The 21,824-nt window shown below is 56.4% G+C and overlaps 1 protein-coding gene across 1 annotated transcript; it reads right to left on the bottom strand.

Annotated features, from left to right (window-relative positions):
• Positions 1–606: 606 nt before the first annotated feature.
• LOC139241894 (pro-interleukin-16-like) lies at positions 607–21,650 on the bottom strand. The gene is made up of 7 exons (XM_070870124.1): positions 20,446–21,650; positions 18,857–19,040; positions 16,319–16,420; positions 13,076–13,334; positions 10,736–10,861; positions 7,082–7,279; positions 607–2,648 (listed from the first exon to the last, which is right to left on the bottom strand). Exons 1-6 carry the CDS (start codon positions 21,648–21,650, stop codon positions 7,116–7,118), a joined length of 2,040 nt encoding a protein of 679 aa, XP_070726225.1. The 3' UTR covers positions 607–2,648; positions 7,082–7,115.
• Positions 21,651–21,824: the final 174 nt, after the last annotated feature.

The following is a 21,824-nucleotide window of genomic DNA, read 5'->3' as shown; positions in this document are numbered from 1 at the left end:
CAGCCCCCTCACTCCCCTCTCCCTCACTCCCCTCAGCCCCTCACTCCCCTCTCCCTCAGCCCCTCACTCCCCTCCCCCTCAGTCCCTCAGTCCCCTCTCCCTCAGTCCCTCAGTCCCTCACTCCCCTCAGTCCCTCACTCCCCTCTCCCTCAGCCCCCTCACTCCCCCTCTCCCTCAGCCCCTCACTTACCCGGGGTCCCTGCCCCCCAGCAGCCCGCGGAACAGGCCGAACCAACTCATCGCCCAGCAACCAGCAACCGCCGCCCTCCTGCCGTAAACCCACTGTCCCGCCGACGCCGCCCTCCTGCCGTAAACCGTCCGCTCGCTCAGCGATCACTGTCGTAAAGAAGACGCTGCGCGCTGACGTCACCGCCATTTAAAGCCACACTCCCCACCCCGCGCTCACAGGCCATTCAGCCCATCTACTGTGTGCACAGGAGGAGGCCATTCAGCGCATCATGGGGCTGGAGGAGCGCAGGGGAAACGAACATTAAGTGAGGCGTAAGAATTCGGAGCAGGAGCATCCATTCGGCCCCTTGAACCTGCTCGAAACACCTTCAACAACAGAAGATTCACAAAGCAAGATGTGAGGCATTATTTTCCGCAAGATTATATATTTTTTTAAAGTTTTATTAAAAGAAAGACGCTAAACAATGAAGTCAATAACACAGAAATGCCACGTCTGCAGCCACAGGCACCGTCAGGAACCCCACGGGCGAGATAGGGAACTCTAAAGATGCCACCATGATATTCCGGCCCATATAAAGCCACAGAGCCGATGGCTACCCTGCACGTGGGTCCCTGCGAGACTCCATCTTCCTGGCTCGCCCGCCTCACACAGTCTGGCAAGTGTACCCACCAGCTGCCCGATCCCAACAGTGCCAGTCATGGCACACTGGGTAACACTCGAAGCTTGTGGGTTCAAGTCCCCACTCCAGAGATTGACCACATAATCCCAGGGCCAGTACTGAGGGAGCGCCGCACTGTCGGAGGGGCGGTACTGAGGGAGCGCCGCACTGTCGGAGGGCCGGTACTGAGGGAGTGCTGCACTGTCGGAGGGCCAGCACTGAGGGAGCGCCGCACTGTCGGAGGGGCAGTACTGAGGGAGCGCCGCACTGTCGGAGGGGCAGTACTGAGGGAGCGCCGCACTGTCGGAGGGGCGGGACTGAGGGAGCGCCGCACTGTCGGAGGGGCGGGACTGAGGGAGCGCCGCACTGTCGGAGGGGCGGGACTGAGGGAGCGCCGCACTGTCGGAGGGGTGGCACTGAGGGAGCGCCGCACTGTCGGAGGGGCGGGACTGAGGGAGCGGCGCACTGTCGGAGGGGCGGTACTGAGGGAGCGCCGCACTGTCGGAGGGGCGGTACTGAGGGAGCGTCTCACTGTCGGAGGGGTCAGTGCTGAGGGAGCGCCGCACTGTCGGAGGGGCGGGACTGAGGGAGCGCCGCACTGTCAGAGGGGTCAGTGCTAAGGGAGCACCGCACTGTCGAAGGGGCAGGACTGAGGGAGTGCCGCACTGTCGGAGGGGCGCTACTGAGGGAGCGCCGCACTGTCGGAGGGGTCAGTGCTAAGGGAGCACCGCATTGTCGGAGGGGCAGGACTGAGGGAGCGCCGCACTGTCGGAGGGGCAGTACTGAGGGAGCACCGCACTGTCGGAGGGGTCAGTGTTGAGGGAGCGCCGCACTGTCGGAGGGGCAGTACTGAGGGAGCGCCGCACTGTCGGAGGGGCGGTACTGAGGGAGCGCCGCACTGTCGGAGGGGTCAGTGCTAAGGGAGCACCGCACTGATGGAGGGGCAGTACTGAGGGAGTGCCGCACTGTCGGAGGGGTCAGTGTTGAGGGAGCGCCGCACTGTCGGAGGGGCGGTACTGAGGGAGCGCCGCACTGTCGGAGGGGCGGTACTGAGGGAGCGCCACACTGTCGGAGGGGCAGGACTGAGGGAGTGCCGTACTGCACTGTCAGAGGGGCGGTACTGAGGGAGCGCCGCACTGTCGGAGGGGCGGTACTGAGGGAGCGCCGCACTGTCGGAGGGGCGGTACTGAGGGACGAGACGTTAAACCGAGGCCCCGTCTGCCCCCTCGGGTGGATGTAAAAGATCCCGGGGCCACTATTGGAAGAAGAGCAGGGGGAGTTCTCCCCGGTGTCCTGGGCCCAATATTTATCCCTCGACCAACATCACTAAAACAGATAATCCGGGTCATTATCACATGGCTGTGTGTGGGAGCTTGCTATGCGCAAATTGAGCTGCTGCGTTTCCCACAATACAACAGTGACGAACTTCAAAAGCACTTCATTGGCTGTAAAGCGCTTTGGGACGTGCGGTGGTCGTGAAAGGCGCTATATAAATGCAAGTCTTTCTTTTCCCTCTTCAACCTTCTGGCCTTTTGGATTATGTTCTTGTATTTGTCCACGAGCGGAGTCCGGTCCCTGGGGACCGGGGATCTCTCTGCTCCTGTGTGTCGATAACGAATGCTCGTGATATGTTTGTCTCTTGCTGGCCTTCCTCGGTTGGGCCTTGTGGCAATGTGGGAACGAACGCGGGAAGCAACCCGGAACCGCTTGGTTCTCCGGGCGCGAGGGCGAGCTAGCCAACTCCAGAATCGCAGACAAAAATCGGAAAATGCTGGAGACACTCAGCGGGTCGGGCAGCATCTGCGGAGAGAGAAACAGAGTTAAGGTTTCGGGTCGGTGACCTTCCGTCAGAACTGGAAGAGGTTGGAGGTGTAATGGTATGTTGGCCTTCATTGCAAGAGGGTTTGAGTACAGGAGCAAGGAGGTCTTACTCCAGTTATACAGGGCCTTGGTGAGACAGGACCTGGAGGATTGTGAGCAGTTTTGGTCTCCTTACCTAAGGAAGGATATACTTGCCATAGAGGGAGTGCAGCGAAGGTTCACCAGACTGATTCCTGGGATGACAGGACTGTCGTATGAGGAGAGATTGGGTCGACTGGGCCTGTATTCACTGGAGTTTAGAAGAATGAGAGGGGATCTCATTGAAAGGTATAAAATTCTGACGGGGTTGGACAGACTGGATGCGGGGAGGATGTTTCCCCCGGGGCTGGGAAGTTGAGAACAAGGGGTCACAGTCTCAGGATACGGGGTAGGAAATTTAGGACCGAGATGAGGAGAAATGTTTTCACTCAGAGGGAGGTGAACCTGTGGAATTCTCTACCACAGAAAGTTGTTGAGGCCAATTCACTCAATATATTCAAAAGGGAGTTCGATGAAGTCCTTACTACTCGGGGGATCAAGGGGTATGGCGAGAAAGCAGGAATGGGGTACTGAAGTTGCATGTTCAGCCATGAACTCATTGAATGGCGGTGCAGGCTAGAAGGGCCGAATGGCCTACTCCTGCACCTATTTTCTATGTTTCTATGTCTATGTTTCTATGAATCAGTCTGGTGAACCTTCGCTGCACTCCCTCAATAGCAAGAATGTCCTTCCTCAGATTAGGAGACCAAAACTGTACACTTAAGTGTGGTCTCACCAAGGCCCTGTACAACTGCAGTAAGACCTCCCTGCTCCTATACTCAAATCCCCTCGCTATGAAGGCCAACATGCCATTTGCCTTCTTCACCGCCTGCTGTACCTGCATGGCAACTTTCAATGACTGATGTACCATGACACCCAGGTCTCGTTGCACCTCCCCTTTTCCTAATCTGTCACCATTCAGATAATATTCTGCCTTCGTGTTTTTGCCCCCAAAGTGGATAACCTCACATTTATCCACATTATACTGCATCTGCCATGTATTTGCCCACTCACCTAACCTGTCCAAGTCACCCTGCAACCTCTTAGCATCCTCCTCACAGCTCACACCGCCACCCAGCTTAGTGTCATCTGCAAACTTGGAGATATTGCATTCAATTTCCTCATCCAAATCATTAATGTATATTGTAAATAGCTGGGGTCCCAGCACTGAGCCCTGCGGCACCCCACTAGTCACTGCCTGCCATTCTGAAAAAGTACCGTTTATCCCAACTCTTTGCTTCCTGTCTGCCAACCAGTTCTCTATCCACATCAGTATATTACCCCCAATACCATGTGTTTTAATTTTGCACACCAATCTCTTGTGCGGGACCTTGTCAAAAGCCTTTTGAAAGTCCAAATACACCACATCCACTGGTTCTCCCTTGTCCACTCTACTAGTTACATCCTCAAAAAATTCTAGAAGGTTCGTCAAGCGTGATTTCCTTTTCATAAATCCATGCTGACTTGGACCGATCCTGTCACTGCTTTCCAAATGCACTGTTATTTCATCTTTAATAATTGATTCCAACATTTTCCCCATTACTGATGTCAGGCTAACCGGTCTATAATTACCCGTTTTCTCTCTCCCTCCTTTTTTAAAAAGTGGTGTTACATTAGCTACCCTCCAGTCCATAGGAACTGATCCAGAGTCTGTAGACTGTTGGAAAATGACCACCAATACATCCACTATTTCTAGGGCCACTTCCTTAAGTACTCTGGGATACAGACTATCGGGCCCCGGGGATTTATCGGCCTTCAATCCCATCAATTTCCCTAACTAATAAGGATTTCCTTCAGTTCCTCTTTCTCGCCAGACCCTCGGTCCCCTTGTATTTCCGGAAGGTTATTTGTGTCTTCCTTCGTGAAGACAGAACCAAAATATTTGTTCAACTGGTCTGCCATTTCTATTAGGGGGATCAAGGGGTATGGCGAGAAAGCAGGAATGGGGTACTGAAGTTGAATGTTCAGCCATGAACTCATTGAATGGCGGTGCAGGCTAGAAGGGCCGAATGGCCTACTCCTGCACCTATTTTCTATGTTTCTATGTTTCTATCCCCAGAATAAAGAGACAAATGATGGTGCGAGGCACAACGAGATGATAATGGGACAGGTTAAGAAACAAAAGATGAGTCTAGATAGGGTGTAAATGGAGAAGGCTGAATCGTCAACAGCCGTGGGAAAGAGAGCAAAAAAACAGGAAAAAAAATGTCTTAAAATATTGCCAGCGATTACGCTCTGAAATTGTTGAACTCGATGTCGAGTCCAGAAGGCTGTAAAGGGCCTAAAAGAAAGATGAGGTTCCGTTCCTTGAGCTTGCGTCCAGCTCTGTTGGAACATTGTCGGAGGCCGAGGTCGGAGAGGTCAGAGCGGGAGTGAGGATTTAAAGTGACAGGCCACTGGGAGGTCGGGGGTCACGCTCGCGGACTGGACGGAGGAGTTTCCCGCCGAGCGGCCACCCCAATCCACGCTGGGTCTCCCCGGTGCGGAGACCACATCATGGGGCAGTGAATACCGTCGACCACGGCGGCTGGGGAGTGGAAGTTAATTGGGTTCATTGGTCAATTTAATAAATCGGGAATAAAAAGCTCGCGCCAGGAACGGTGACCATGATACTACGGGGTTGTCGTAAAAACCCATCTTGGTTCAAGAATGTCCCTTTAGGGAAGGAAATCTGCCGCCCTGACCCGGTCTGGCCGTTATGTGACTCCAGACCCCACGGCAACATGGTTGCCGCTTAACTGGCAGCTCACCACCACCTTCTCCGGGGGCAATTAGGGACAGGCAATAAGTAAATACTGCAAATGTAACGCCCCTATTTAAAAAAGGAGGCAGACAGAAAGCAGGAAACTATAGACCAGTTAGCCTAACATCTGTGGTTGGGAAAATGTTGGGAGTCCATTATTAAAGAATCAGTAGCGGGACATTTGGAAAAGCAAAATTGGGTCAGGCAGAGTCAGCATGGATTTATGAAGGGGAAATCACGTTTGATAAATTTGCTGGAGTTCTTTGAGGATGTAACGAACAGGGTGGATAAAGGGGGAACCAGTGGATGTGGTGTATTTGGACTTCCAGAAAGCATTTGACAAGGTGCCACAATAAAAGGTTACTGCACAAGATAAAAGTTCACGGGGTTGGGGGTAATATATTAGCATGGATAGAGGATTGGCTGACTAACAGAGAACAGAGAGTTGAGATAAATGGTTCATTCTCTGGTCGGCAACCAGTAACTAGTGGGGTGCCGCAGGGGTCAGTGCTGGGACCCCAACTATTTACAATCTATATTAATGCCTTGGAAGAAGGGACTGAGTGTAACGTAGCCAAGTTTGCTGACGATACAAAGACGGGAGGAAAAGCAATGTGTGAGGAGGACACACAAAATCTGCAAAAGGACACAGACAGGCTAAGTGAGTGGGCAAAAATTTGGCAGATGGAGTATAATGTTGGAAAGTGTGAGGTCATGCACTTTGGCAGAAAAAAAAATCAAAGAGCAAGTTATTATTTAACTGGAGGAAGATTGCAAAGTGCCGCAGTACAGCGGGACCTGGGGGTACTTGTGCATGAAACACAAAAGGATAGTATGCAGGTACAGCAAGTGATCAGGAAGGCCAATGGAATGTTGGCCTTTATTGCAAAGGGGATGGAGTATAAAAGCAGGGAAGTCTTGCTCCAGTTATACAGGGTATTGGTGAGGCCACACCTGGAGTACTGCGTGCAGTTTTGGTCTCCGTATTTACGAAAGGATATACTTTGCTTTGGAGGCAGTTCAGAGAAGGTTCACTTGGGTTGATTCCGGGGATGAGGGGGTTGACTTATGAGGAAAGGTTGAGGAGGTTGGGCCTCTACTCACTGGAATTCAGAAGAATGAGAGGTGATCTTATCGAAACGTACAAGATAATGAGGGGGGCTTGACAAGGTGGATGCAGAGAGGATGTTTCCACTGATAGGGGAGTCTCGAACTAGGGGCCATGGTCTTAGAATAAGGGGCCACCCATTTAAAACTGAGACGAGGAGGAATTTCTTCTCTCAGAGGGTTGTAAATCTGTGGAATTCTCTGTCCCAGAGAGCTGTGGAGGCTGGGACATTGAATATATTTAAGGTGGAGATAGACAGATTTTTGAGCGATAAGGGAGTGAAGGGTTATGGGGTGCGGGCGGGGAAGTGGAGCTGAGTCCATGATCGGATCAGCCACGATCGTATTGAATGGCGGAGCAGGCTCGAGGGGCCGAATGGCCGACTCCTGCTCCTATTCCTTGTGTTCTTATCAGTGCCGGCCTTGTCAGAAATGCCCACAACCCCAGGAACGAAGAGAAAAAGAATTAAATTGCAAGAAGTACCAGGTAAATCGCCGTTTCACCCGCAAGGAAGAACTTATGTGTGTTGCCGTCTCTGGACCACGATCGCCACGGGGCCCTCGGGCAGCGCTTTGATCAGGTTCCAAGCCTCGTAGCAGGTCAGGTGCTGACAGCTTTCGTCGCCCACCCGCATCAGGTGGTCTCCGGACCCGATCAAGCCCGTTCGGTCAGCTGACCCACCTGGAACGGAGCACAGACGACAAGGATAAGGAGTTTTGTTCCCCATTCCCTCCCCGACCCCCTGACCCGCTCCCCTCACCCCCCCCCCCCCGACACCCCCAAAGACCATTGCCCCCGCTGGGTTACAGTTCCACAGCCACCGTCAGCCCTCCAGTGCCTCGTCCGATATCACTGAATGGGTCGGGTGGGCAGAGAAGGGGCAAACGCAGTTCAATGCCGACAAATGCGAGGTAACGCGCCTTGGGGCGATGACGCAGCCCAGTTCGACCCCGGTGCAGACGTGGATTGGGTCTGTGATGGATCCGTGGGGAAGGATCGCGGCCTCCATGTGGTCGTGGAGCAGGCGAAGGATGTTGACGAGCTTTTGGGAGCTTCCGAAACGGAGGAGGACCCTCGCAGTCGACCAGGCCGACATCCCCAGCATCGAAGCACTGACCACACTCGACCAGCTCCGCTGGGCAGGGGCCACATTGTCCGCATGCCCCCCCCAGACACGAGACTCCCAAAGCGAGCGCTCTACTCGGAACTCCTTCACGGCAAGCGAGCCAAAGGTGGCCAGAGGAAACGTTACAAGGGACCACTCTCAAAGCCTCCCCCTGATAAAGTGCAACATCTCCACCGACACCTGGGAGTCCCTGGGCCCAAAGACCAGTCCGCCCCAAGTGGAGGAAGTGCATCCGGGAGGGCGCTGAGCACCTCGAGTCTCGTCGCCGAGAGCGTGCAGAAACCAAGCGCAGGCAGCGGAAGGAGCGTGCGGCAAACCAGTCCCACCCTCCCCTTCCCTCAACCACTGTCTGTCCCACCTGTGACAGGGACTGTGGCTCCCGTATTGGACTGTTCAGCCACCTAAGGACTCACTTCAGGAGTGGAAGCAAGTCTTCCTCGATTCCGAGGGACTGCCTATGATGATGATGTACACAATATTGAGGGGCCTGGACATAGTGGATACTAAGGGTCTATTTCCATTGGTGGAGGGGGCTATTACGAGGGGGTATAGTGTTAAGGTGGTTGGTGGAAGGTTTAGAGGGGATTTGAGGGGGGGGGGCTTCTTTACGCAGAGGGTTGTGGGGATCTGGAACTCGCTGCCTGGAAGAGTGGTGGATGCAGAAACCCTCACCACTTTTAAGAGATGGTTGGATGGGCACTTGAAGTGCAGCAACCTGCAGGGTTACGGACCTAGAGCTGGTCATTGGGATTAGACTGGATGACCTTTTGTTGGACGGAGCAGATATAACGGTCAGTACTGCAGGGAATCGAATACGGCCAGGGTGATCTCCTGGACTAGTGTCGATCGCCTGGATGGGTCGGAGAGGAATTTTCCCAGATTTTTTTCTCCCTAAATTGGCCTGGGTTTTTATCTGGTTTTTGCCTCTCCCAGGACATCCCATGGCTCCGGTCGGGATGGAGTGTAGAATGTTTCAGTGTAAGGGGTGTCACAGTTGTGTGGGGCGGACTGGTTGGGCCGGGTGTTCTTTGCCTTTCTGTCATTGTTCATTGTTCGTAGGTTTATATGTAACCTTCAGGGCCGCTGACCGAGGGCCGTGCGGCTCTTTGTCGGCCGGCACGGACACAATGGGTCAGAATGGCCTCCTTCTGCGCTGTAACTTTCTATGTTTCTATTTCTATGAATACACATTAAATGGTAGGACACTGAGAAGTGTAGAGGAACAAAGGGACCTGGGAGTGCAGGTCCACAGATCCCTGAAGGTAGCAGGCCCGGTAGATAAGGTGGTTAAGAAAGCATACGGAATACTTGCCTTTATAAGTCGAGGCATAGAATACAAGAGCAGGGAAGTTATGCTTGAACTGTATAAAACACTGGTTAGGCCACAGCTGGAGTACTGCGTGCAGTTCTGGTCACCACATTATAGGGAATATGTGATTGCGCTAGAGAGGGTACAGAGGAGATTTACCAGGATGTTGCACTAGAGAGGGTACAGAGGAGATTTACCAGGATGTTGCACTGGAGAGGGTACAGAGGAGATTTACCAGGATGTTGCACTGGAGAGGGTGCAGAGGAGATTTACCAGGATGTTGCACTAGAGGGTACAGAGGAGATTTACCAGGATGTTGCACTGGAGAGGGTACAGAGGAGATTTACCAGGATGTTGCACTGGAGAGGGTGCAGAGGAGATTTACCAGGATGTTGCACAAGAGAGGGTACAGAGGAGATTTACCAGGGTGTTGCACTCGAGAGGGTACAGAGGAGATTTACCAGGATGTTGCACTAGAGAGGGTACAGAGGAGATTTACCAGGATGTTGCACTGGAGAGGGTGCAGAGGAGATTTACCAGGATGTTGCACTAGGGAGGGTACAGAGGAGATTTACCAGGATGTTGCACTAGAGAGGGTACAGAGATTTACCAGGATGTTGCATTAGAGAGGGTACAGAGGAGATTTACCAGGATGTTGCACTAGAGAGGGTACAGAGGAGATTTACCAGGATGTTGCACTGGAGAGGGTACAGAGGAGATTTACCAGGATGTTGCACTGAAGAGGGTACAGAGGAGATTTACCAGAATGTTGCACTGGAGAGGGTACAGAGGAGATTTACCAGGATGTTGCACTGGAGAGGGTACAGAGGAGATTTACCAGAATGTTGCACTAGAGAGGGTACAGAGGAGATTTACCAGGATGTTGCACTGGAGAGGGTACAGAGGAGATTTACCAGGATGTTGCACTGGAGAGGGTACAGAGGAGATTTACCAGGATTTGCACTGGAGAGGGTACAGAGGAGATTTACCAAGATTTGCACTGGAGAGGGTACAGAGGAGATTTACCAGGATGTTGCCAGGACTGGAGAATTTTAGCGATGAGGAAAGATTGGATAGGCTGGGGTTGTTTTCTTTGGAACAGAGGAGGCTGAGGGGAGACCTGATTGAGGTGTATAAAATTATGAGGGGCCTGGATAGAGTGGATAGGACGGACCTGTTTCCCCTGGGCAGATCGGTCAACAACCAGGGGGCATAGATTGAAAGTAATTGGGAGGGAGGTTTAGAGAGGATTTGAGGGGAAATGTCTTCACCCAGAGGGTGGTGGGGGTCTGGGGTGGAACTCACGGCCTGAAAGGGTGGTAGAGGCAGAAACCCTCACCACATTTAAAAAGTACCTGGATGTAACACTTGAAGTGCCGTAACCTACAGGGCTACGGACCGAGAGCGGGAAAGTGGGATTAGGCCGGGTGGCTCTTTGTTGGCCGGCGCGGGAATCGAATACGGCCGTAATGTTGGATGGGTTGACGATGGATTGACGACGGATGGACTGATGACGGACGGGTTGCTAGATGTGTTCGAGGTTGAGCGCGGATGACAGTGTGCGGGGGAAGGTAAGTTCCCCACACTCCGTGAGGTCTGCGACAGATACAGAACCTCACTCTACCCCTCGATGGAGGTGGACTGGAAAGCTGTTAACATCTCGATACAGAAGGTCTTGTCAGTAAAGGTTATCCTCTCCTACCTGGGAAAACCTTTTTGATGGTGAGCGGTTTGTCCCCCTGGCTCGAGCTCTTTCCACCATCCAGGCTGAAGCCCAGTCCGGCATTGTTCTTCATCAGCTCCACCGTGACCGACTCCCCCAAACCCTCTGTGTGGGGGAGAAACACATGGTCAGAGCCCTGGGAGCCAATACCCCAAACCCTGCCCCAACTCCCAGCAAGACTCCTCTTTTAAAAATTCATTCCCGGGATGTGGGCCTCGCTGGCCAGGCCCGGCATTTATTGCCCATCCCCCTAATTGCCCCTTGAGAAGGTGGTGGTGAGCCCCCTTCTTGAACCGCTGCAGTCCGTGTGGTGAAGGTGCTCCCACAGTGCTGTTAGGGAGGGAGTTCCAGGATTGTGACCCAGCGACGATGAAGGAACGGCCGATATATTTCCAAGTCGGGATGGTGTGTGACTGGGAGGGGAACGTGGAGGGGGTGGTGTTCCCATGCGCCTGCTGCCCTTGACCTTCTAGGCGGGTAGAGGTCGCGGGTTTGGGAGGTGCTGCCGAAGAAGCCTTGGCGAGTTGCCGCGGTGCATCTTGTAGACGGTGCACACTGCAGCCACGGTGCGCCGGTGGTGGAGGGAGTGAGTATTGAAGGTGGTGGGTAGCGTGGCCCATCGAGCGGGGCTGCTTTGTCCTGGATGGTGCCGAGCTTCTCGAGTGTTGTTGGAGCTGCAACTCATCCAGGCAAGTGGGGAGTGTTCCATCACACTCCTGACTTGTGCCTTGTAGATGGTGGGAGAGGCTTTGGGGAGTCAGGAGGTGAGACACTCGCCGCAGAATACCCAGCCTCTGACCCGCTCTTGTGGCCACGTTATTTATGTGGCTGGTCCAGTGAAGTTTCTGGTCAATGGTGACCTCCCCAGGATGTTGATGAGGGTCCTGGGCAAATAACACCCCAAATCCTGCCCCAATACATCTGAACCCAATCTCTCGGTCCCTTTCATAGAAGATAGAGGGGATTTGAGGGGAAATGTCTTCACCCAGAGGGTGGTGGGGGTCTGGGGTGGAGCTCACTGCCTGAAAGGGTGGTAGAGGCAGAAACCCTCACCACATTTAAAAAGTACCTGGATGTACACTTGAAGTGCCGTAACCTACAGGGCTACGGACCGGGAGCTGGAAAGTGGGATTAGGCCGGGTGGCTCTTGGTCGGCTGGTGCGGACACGATGGGCCGAATGGCCTCCTTCCGTGCTGTAAACTTCCTTTTGTAATGTATTTGCTTCACGAGTTCTTGGCTTAAGCATTCGTCGCAACAAATTGCTATTAAGAACTAGTTGGTTTATTAGTGAAAGGTTTAACAATCACACGACACATTACCAGTTCATCCACCAGGCTCACAACCACCTGCCTCATCGTGGATCCCCCGAACCCAACTGGCCGGGGTTTTATTGGGTCTTGCGAACATCATGTGACCGGCTAAGCCACCCCCACTCAACAGCTCGACAACTATATTGTTGTCGAAACAATGATCAACTGTCCCCTTATTAAAGGGGCACTAAAACCGACAGATTAAACTTTTAACAGTAGACGGATCAAATTAGAGTTTGGTTGCCGGGGGTGACGATGCACCCCAGTCCCTCCGGCGCCCACCTCTCGCGGAAGGCCGCGAGCGTACCGGTGGACACCGCGTGCTCCGTCTCCAGGGACACCCTGGCTCGGATGTAACGGCGGAAGAGAGGCCGGCAGTCGGGGCTGAACGACCCCCTCGTCCGCCCGCTGCCTGGACCGGCTGATGGCCCCCTTGGCCGTGCCCAGGAGTAGGCCCCACGAGGAGGCCCTCGGACCTGCCCGCTCCCCTCCGCTCAGGGTGCCCACAGATCGGGAGGGTGGGACTGAAGTGCCAACCAGAATTTGAGGAGCGGCCCCTTCAGATATTGGAAGAGGGGGCTGCAACCCTCTCACACCGAACGTAGACGTGGAACACGGACTCCTCCAGACGGCGGAAATTGCAGGCGGCCCGGGAGCCCGTGAACCGACTTAAAAACCGATTGCACGGGACTGCCCCGTGCACCACCCTCCAGGCCAAGTCCCCGATAAATAGTGGGAGGACTCCCGCGTAGAGAGCCCCTCCATCGGGGACCCCCGCCTCCTCCGGACGGCAAGATGGTGCGCCATGGCGTGTCCGGACGGCAGACGAGGATGGCAAAGGGTGAGAGTGTGCAGGGGCAGCCCGTACAGGGAAACCCCTCCCTCCGCGCAGCACTGAAAGGCACGGAGGGGATTTCCCCGCGAGGGCTCGAGTTGTGAGGCGCCGGCTCCCGAGGGAGGTTCCGGGGCTTGGCGGCGATGGACTCGGCAGGATTCAGGCCGACGTACCTGGCTCCGTATCGGGGTCCTTGCCGCCCCGCTCCATGTCGCTGGCGACGCTGCCCTTCCTCCCACCGTCCCTCTCGGCCTCGCTCACCCTGCGGGCCACCACGATGGCCTGGGTCGCGGGCCGGGCCCGGTGCAGGAAGCCGAGGGCCTCGCTGTGTGTCACCCACTTCAGGCAGTTCCCGTTGATGGACAGGATCTCGTCTCCCTGCTGGATGGTGCCCTCCTGAGCGGCGAGGCCGTTCGGGAAAACCTTGTGAGCCTGCCGAGGGAGGGAGGGAGGGGGAGAGAGGGAGGGGAGGGAGAGAGAGAGAGAGAGAGAAAGGGAGGGAAAGAGAGCGAATGAGGGAGAGGGAGAGAGAGAGAGAGAGAGAGAGCGAGGGGGGTGAAGGGGGGGGAAGAGAGAGAGAGGGGGGAGGGGGGGAAGAGGGGGAGGGAGGGAGAGAGAGAGAAGGAGGGAGAGAGAAGGAAGGAGAGAGAGAAGGAGAGAGAGCGAAGGAAGGAGAGAGAGAGAAGGAGAGAGAGAGAAGGATAGAGAGAGAAGGAGAGAGAGAGAGAGAAGGAGAGAGAGAGAAGGAGAGAGAGAGAGAGAGTGGAAGGGCGAGGGGGGAGAGAGGGGAGGGAGGGGGAGAGAGGGAGGGGAGGGAGAGAGAGAGAGAGAGAGAGGGAGGGAGGGAAAGAGAGCGAGTGAGGGAGAGGGAGAGGGAGAGGGAGACAGAGGGGGGGGGAAGAGAGAGAGAGAGAGAGAGAGAGGGGGGAAGGGGGGGAAGAGAGAGAGAGAGAGAGGGGGGAGGGGGGAAGAGGGGGAGGGAGAGAGAGAGAAGGAGGGAGAGAGAAGGAAGGAGAGAGAGAAGGAGAGAGAGAGAAGGAAGGAGAGAGAGAGAAGGATAGAGAGAGAAGGAGAGAGAGAGAGAGAAGGAGAGAGAGAGAAGGAGAGAGAGAGAATGGAAGGGAGAGGGGAGGAGAGAGGGGAGGGAGAGGGGGGAGAGGGGGGAGAGACAGAGAGACAGAGAGGGACAGAGAGACAGAGAGGGAGGGAGAGGGAGAGGGAGGAAGAGAGAGAGGAGCGTGAATACAATCCTAAAGCGGGTGCATGAACAGAGAGACCTGGGGGTACATGTGGACAAATCGCTGACTGTGGCAGGGCAGGTTAAGAAAGCTCACGGGATCCTGGGCTTCGTGAATAGAGGCACAGAGTACAAAAACAAGGAAGTTATGATGAACCTGTTATAAATCACTGGTTCGGCCCCAGCTGGAGTATTGTCTCCAATTCTGGGCCCCGTACTTCAGGCAGGATGTGAAGGCATTGGGGAGGGTGCGGAGGAGATTGGCCAGAATGGTTCCCGGGATGAGGGACCTCAGTGACGGGGAGAGACTGGAGAAGCCGGGGTTGTTCTCCTCGGAGCAGAGAAGGCCGAGATGAGATTTGATCGAGGTGTTCAAAATCACGAGGGGTCTGGTCAGAGTAGAGAGAGAGAGAAACTGTTCCCATTGGTGGAAGGGTCGGGAACCAGAGGACACGGATTTAAGGCGATCGGCAGAAAGGCGACACGAGGGAAAACGTTTTTACGCAGCGAGTGGTTAGGATCTGGAACGCGCTGACGGAGAGGGCGGGGGAGACAGACTCAATCGCGGCTTTCAAAAGGGAGTTGGATAAGTATCTGGAGGGTAAATATGTGCAGGGCTCCGGGGAAAGGCCGGGGGGAGTGGGACTGGCTGAGAGCCGGCACAGGCTCGAGGGGCCCAATGGCCTCCTGTGCTGCAACCGTTCTCTGATTCGATGATTTAGAGAGGAGGGTGTTTGAAGGCGATAGTCTACCACTCCAGTGCAGTGCTGAGGGAGTGCTGCCTTGTCAGAGCTGCTTATCTTCAGAAGACACGTTAAACAGAGGCCCGATCGGCCCCAACACTTGCACGTTGAGAAACTCGGGTCACTATTTGAAGAAGAGCAGGCAGTTTCATGCTGTCCGAGCCAGCACCATTTATCTCACGTACTGTTCGAGTCAGCTGTGTCTCAGTGACTAGCTCTCCCGCCTCCGAGCCAGAGGGTTGTGGGTTCGAGTCCCACTCCAGAGACTTGAGCACATAATCCAGGCTGACACTGCAGTGCAGTGCTGAGGGAGCGCCGCACTGTCGGAGGGGCAGTACTGAGGGAGCGCCGCACTGTCGGAGGGGCAGTACTGAGGGAGCCCTGCACTGTCGGAGGGGCGGTACTGAGGGAGCGCCGCACTGCGCTGTCGGAGGGGCAGTACTGAGGGAGCCCTGCACTGTCGGAGGGGCAGTACTGAGGGAGCCCTGCACTGTCGGAGGGGCAGTACTGAGGGAGCGCCGTACTGTCGGAGGGGCAGTACTGAGGGAGCGCCGTACTGTCGGAGGGGCAGTACTGAGGGAGCGCCATACTGTCGGAGGGGCAGTACTGAGGGAGCGCCATACTGTCGGAGGGGCAGTACTGAGGGAGCGCCGTACTGTCGGAGGGGCAGTACTGAGGGAGCCCTGCACTGTCGGAGGGGCGGTACTGAGGGAGCGCCGCACTGTCGGAGGGGCGGTACTGAGGGAGCGCCGCACTGTCGGAGGGGCAGTACTGAGGGAGTGCCGCACTGTCGGAGGTGCAGTACTGAGGGAGTGCCGCACTGTCGGAGGGGCGGTACTGAGGGGGCGCCGCACTGTCGGAGGGGCAGTACTGAGGGAGCGCCGCACTGTCGGAGGGGCGGTACTGAGGGAGCGCCGCACTGTCGGAGGGGCAGTGCTGAGGGAGCGCCGCACTGTCGGAGGGGCAGTGCTGAGGGAGCGCCGCACTGTCGGAGGGGCAGTACTGAGGGAGCGCCGCACTGTCGGAGGGGCGGTACTGAGGGGGCGCCGCACTGTCGGAGGGGCAGTACTGAGGGAGCGCCGCACTGTCGGAGGTGCCCTCTTTCGGATGAGACGTTAAACCGAGGCCCCGTCTGCCCTCTCGGGTGGATGTAAAAGATCCCGGGGCCACTATTGGAAGAAGAGCAGGGGGAGTTCTCCCCGGTGTCCTGGGGCCAATATTTATCCCTCAACCAACATCACTAAAACAGATGATCCGGGTCAATATCACATCGCTGTGTGTGGGAGCTTGCTGTGCGCAAATTGAGCTGCCGCATTTCCCACAATACAACAGCGACCACACTCCAAAAGTACTTCATTGGCTGTAAAGCGCTTTGGGACGTCCGGCGGTCGTGAACGGCGCTAAAGAAATGCAGGTCATTCTTTTGATGAACTTACAGTCACCATCTTGTTCTCGTGGTCCACTCCGCCAGCGATGCTGAAGCCTAGCCCTGCTCCCTCCTCCTTGTGTAGCACCACCACCTGGATATCCTCCGCACACTGTACCAAACACACACCTTGTTCAGACACGAGGCGGGATTCCCGATCCCAGCGCTGTTCCGCTCACAGCTACCCCTGTGCTCGCTGCCCCCGTGTCCTAACTCACACCGAGTCCCACTCACCCATCACCCCCTGTGCTCACTGCCCCCGTGTCCTAACTCGCACCGAGTCCCGCTCACCCATCACCCCCTGTGCTCGCTGCCCCCGTGTCCTAACTCGCACCGAGTCCCGCTCACCCATCTCCCCCTGTGCTCGCTGCCCCCGTGTCCTAACTCGCACCGAGTCCCGCTCACCCATCACCCCCTGTGCTCGCTGCCCCGTGTCCTAACTCGCACCGAGTCCCGCTCACCCATCACCCCCTGTGCTCGCTGCCCCCCGTGTCCTAACTCGCACCGAGTCCCGCTCACCCATCGCCCCCTGTGCTCGCTGCCCCCGTGTCCTAACTCGCACCGAGTCCCGCTCACCCATCACCCCCTGTGCTCGCTGCCCCCGTGTCCTAACTCGCACCGAGTCCCACTCACCCATCACTTTTTGTGCTCGCTGACCAATATTGGCTCCCGGTTAAGCAACACCTCGATTTCAAAATTCTCATCCTTGTTTACAAATCGTCCTGTGCCCCCACACCTCTCCCTATCTCTGTAACCTCCTCCAGCACCTACACCCCTCCCTATCTCTGTAACCCCCTCCAGCCCCTACATCCCTCCCTATCTCTGTAACCTCCTCCAGCCCCTACACCCCTCCCTATCTCTGTAACCTCCTCCAGCCCCTACACCCCTCCCTATCTCTGTAACCTCCTCCAGCCCCTACATCCCTCCCTATCTCTGTAATCTCCTCCAGCCCCTACACCCCTCCCTATCTCTGTAACCCCCTCCAGCCCCTACATCCCTCCCTATCTCTGTAACCTCCTCCAGCCCCTACATCCCTCCCTATCTCTGTAACCTCCTCCAGCACCTACACCCCTCCCTATCTCTGTAACCCCCTCCAGCCCCTACATCCCTCCCTATCTCTGTAACCTCCTCCAGCCCCTACATCCCTCCCTATCTCTGTAATCTCCTCCAGCCCCTACACCCCTCCCTATCTCTGTAACCCCCTCCAGCCCCTACACCCCTCCCTATCTCTGTAACCTCCTCCAGCCCCTACATCCCTCCCTATCTCTGTAACCTCCTCTAGCCACTACACCCCTCCCTATCCCTGTAGCCTTCTCCAAACCCCTAAGATCTCTGCGCTCCTCCAATTCTGCCTTCTTACCCATTCCCCCGATTTCCATCGTTCCACCATCGGTGGCCGTGCCTAAGACACTCCTTAAAACCAACCTCTTTGACCCAGAGTTGCAACTGCCGTGTTGTGGGGAGTTGGAAACTGGTCAAACGCTCCCAGGGCAGGGACAGAACTGGGTTCGATACAGAGTAAAGCTCCCTCTACACTGTCCCATCAAACACTCCCAGGGCAGGTACAGCACGGGGTTAGATACAGAGTAAAGCTCCCTCTACACTGTCCCATCAAACACTCCCAGGGCAGGTACAGGGGGTTAGATACAGAGTAAAGCTCCCCCCACACTGTCCCATCAAACACTCCCAGGGCAGGTACAGGGGGTTAGATACAGAGTAAAGCCCCCTCTACACTGTCCCATCAAACACTCCCAGGGCAGGTACAGCACGGGGTTAGATACAGAGTAAAGCTCCCTTTACACTGTCCATCAAACACTCCCAGGGCAGGTACAGCACGGGGTTAGATACAGAGTAAAGCTCCCTTTACACTGTCCATCAAACACTCCCAGGGCAGGTACAGGGGGTTAGATACAGAGTAAAGCTCCCTCTACACTGCCCCATCAAACACTCCCAGGGTAGGTACAGCATGGGGTTAGATACAGAGTAAAGCTCCCTCTACACTGCCCCATCAAACACTCCCAGGGCAGGTACAGCACAGGGTTAGATACAGAGTAAAGCTCCCTCTACACTGTCCCATCAAACACTCCCAGGGCAGGTACAGGGAGTTAGATACAGAGTAAAGCTCCCTCTACACTGTCATATCAAACACTCCCAGGGCAGGTACAGGGGGTTAGATACAGAGTAAAGCTCCCTCTACACTGTCATATCAAACACTCCCAGGGCAGGTACAGGGGGTTAGATACAGAGTAAAGCTCCCTCTACACTGTCCCATCAAACACTCCCAGGGCAGGTACAGGGGGTTAGATACAGAGTAAAGCTCCCTCTACACTGCCCCATCAAACACTCCCAGGGCAGGTACAGGGGGTTAGATACAGAGTAAAGCTCCCTCTACACTGTCCCATCAAACACTCCCAGGGCAGGTACAGCACGGGGTTAGATACAGAGTAAGGCTCCCTCTACACTGTCCCATTCCAGGTTCACGGGTTATATATTGGAAACAGGATTATCGAGCTGACCCGTGACAGACGGGACAGGGACAGAGACACACCTGTAGCGTTTCCTCCTCCAGACATTTGACCTCGTCCAACAGCCTTTCCAGTTCGTCATTTGGGATTAGTGAGACGACGGATATGAAGGACACGTTGGACCTCAGCGAGGCGGACTGGTCCAGATGTCCCACTCTCCTCACATCCTCTCTGCTCTCCAGACCACACTCTCGCAGCTCTGCCAGGCTAGACAGGACTCAGGCTTTCAGAACATGGCATTGCCCAATTTAACAAAGGATTCATCAACTCATCATCTTTATCTGCTGTCCACATCGTCAGCGCTCCAAAATCATGTACAGCACGGGGTTCGATACAGAGTAAAGCTCCCTCTACACTGTCCCATCAAACACTCCCAGGGCAGGTATAGCACGGGGTTCGATACAGAGTAAAGCTCCCTCTACACTGTCCCATCAAACACTCCCAGGGCAGGTACAGCACGGGGTTCGATACAGAGTAAAGCTCCCTCTACACTGTCCCATCAAACACTCCCAGGGCAGGTACAGGGGGTTAGATACAGAGTAAGGCTCCCTCTACACTGTCCCATCAAACACTCCCAGGGCAGGTACAGCACGGGGTTAGATACAGAGTAAAGCTCCCTCTACACTGTCCCATCAAACACTCCCAGGGCAGGTACAGCACGTGGTTAGATACAGAGTAAAGCTCTCTCTACACTGTCCCATCACACACTCCCAGGGCAGGTACAGCACGGAGTTCGATACAGAGTAAAGCTCCCTCTACACTGTCCCATCAAACACTCCCAGGGCAGGTACAGGGGGTTAGATACAGAGTAAAGCTCCCTCTACACTGTCCCATCAAACACTCCCAGGGCAGGTACAGGGGGTTAGATACAGAGTAAGGCTCCCTCTACACTGTCCCATCAAACACTCCCAGGGCAGGTACAGCACGGGGTTAGATACAGAGTAAAGCTCCCTCTACAGTGTCCAATCAAACACTCCCAGGGCAGGTACAGGGGGTTAGATACAGAGTAAAGCTCCCTCTACAGTGTCCAATCAAACACTCCCAGAGTAGGTACAGGGGGTTAGATACAGAGTAAAGCTCCCTCTACAGTGTCCCATCAAACACTCCCAGAGTAGGTACAGGGGGTTAGATACAGAGTAAAGCTCCCTCTACACTGTCCCATCAAAAACTCCCAGGGCAGGTACAGGGGGTTAGATACAGAGTAAAGCTCCCTCTACAGTGTCCCATCAAACACTCCCAGAGTAGGTACAGCACGGGGTTAGATACAGAGTAAAGTTCCCTCTACACTGTCCCATGAAACACTCCCAGAGTAGGTACAGCACGGGGTTAGATACAGAGTAAAGCTCCCTCTACACTGTCCCATCAAACACTCCCAGGGCAGGTACAGGGGGTTAGATACAGAGTAAAGCTCCCTCTACACTGTCCCATCAAACACTCCCAGGGCAGATTTTTGGAGTCGAGGGGAATCGAGGGATCGGGCGGGGAAAGTGGAGTTGAGGTCAAAGATCAGCCGCGATCTCATTTAATGGCGGAGCAGGCTCGAGGGGCCGAATGGCCGACTCCTGGTGCTAGTTCTTATTATCGAGCTGAGTCAGGGTTCATGAGGCCTTACCTGATGGAGTAACTCTTGTCCAGTTGGCTGACATCGCTCTGTGTGGTCATCACCGACTCGTCAGACAGCGAGCACTCGTCGTCGGACCTGACAAACGGGGAGAAGGTGTCCGGGGAGCTATTGAGGTCGGCCCAGCTGGTGAGCAGGCTGGAAGTGGCGGGCAGTCCCAGCGAGACCGTCTGTCGGAGAACGTCCGCCTCGTTCTGCCCGCCGGGCTCTCCCAGGTCACCTGGCCTCGCGCCGATCCGCGGGGAGGGGGCACGTGGAGCGGGGCCAGCGTCCGGCGGCAAACTTTGGCTCGAAGCTTCCGGCAACCTCCGGGGGCCAGCTGCCGAGGGCGGTGGCTTCTCCGAGGCCCCGCTGTCTCGCCCCACGGACGCCTCGCTACCCCGTCGGGCGGCGGGCGGCGTTCGAGCGGCGTGCGGCGCGCGCCGGTGCGGGAGGGCGCTCGCCGAGTCGACCGCCGGCCGTTCGGCGCTCCCTCGGTCCGACACCGCCCGCCCGCCCTCCTCCTCCGACCTCGCCAGCTCGGACCCCCCACGGGGCCTCGCGGAGGCGGCGCGGCACTTGCCGGCAGAGACCTCCGCCGATTGCGTCGGACGGTCGGAGGGGGCGCGGTGGCCGGCGAGCAAGCTGGCGGAGGCCGCCGGCTGCGGGTCCTCGCAGGGCTCGGCCGGCCCAGCCGGTGCCCGACGGTTCGCCGGCGCCTCTGCGTCGACTCGCCGCCACTGAGCTCGAGCCGCTCGGAGTAGCGAAGACACGGAGTTGGAGCGGCCCTGGCGGTCATTGGCCGTGCCAGCCGTCCCGCTGCCCGAGGACGGGCCAGAGCCGTCTGCGGCGGGCGTCTTGGTTGGCCGCTCCCCTCGGGGGCTTCTCTTGGCGTGTCGCTGCCGGAGGCTTTGCTCAAAGGAGTGGATTTTCTGCAGCACCGCGGAACGCCTCTCGGGCCGGGGTCCCGCCGACGTGGAGCCGGCCCCCGGCCCCTCGGCCTGGCCGGCTCTGGCCGGCCGACTTCGCTCCTCTCCTTCGCCCGCGGCCTCCCCGCCGGGCGACCTCTTCGGCCGCGCGAAGCCCTCGCAGCGCCTGCGGATGCTGGCCGTCAGACCGAGGGCGCCCGCCGGCCCGACCTTTGCCCCCGTCCCCCCCCGCTGGGGCTCGGCCGCCTCCGGCCCCTTCCCCCCGTCCCCCCGCCCGCCCGACTCCATGGCCTTCCAGAACCGGGGGGCCCCCGTGCTGGAGGAGCGCTGCCGGTGGGCGCCGGCCGGCTCGTCCTCCGCGCCCCGCCCCCACTCGCAGAGGCTCAGCTTCCGCGGAGCGCTCCCTCCTCCCCCGCCGGATCTCCCGGAGAACAAGGACAAGCTGGCGGGCTTCCGTTCCTC

This window comes from Pristiophorus japonicus, unplaced genomic scaffold (assembly GCF_044704955.1).
Source record: "Pristiophorus japonicus isolate sPriJap1 unplaced genomic scaffold, sPriJap1.hap1 HAP1_SCAFFOLD_1154, whole genome shotgun sequence".
NCBI lineage: Eukaryota > Metazoa > Chordata > Chondrichthyes > Pristiophoridae > Pristiophorus > Pristiophorus japonicus.
The sequence above is the reverse complement of the archived record's forward strand: the minus strand, read 5'-3'. Positions and strand labels throughout refer to the sequence as shown.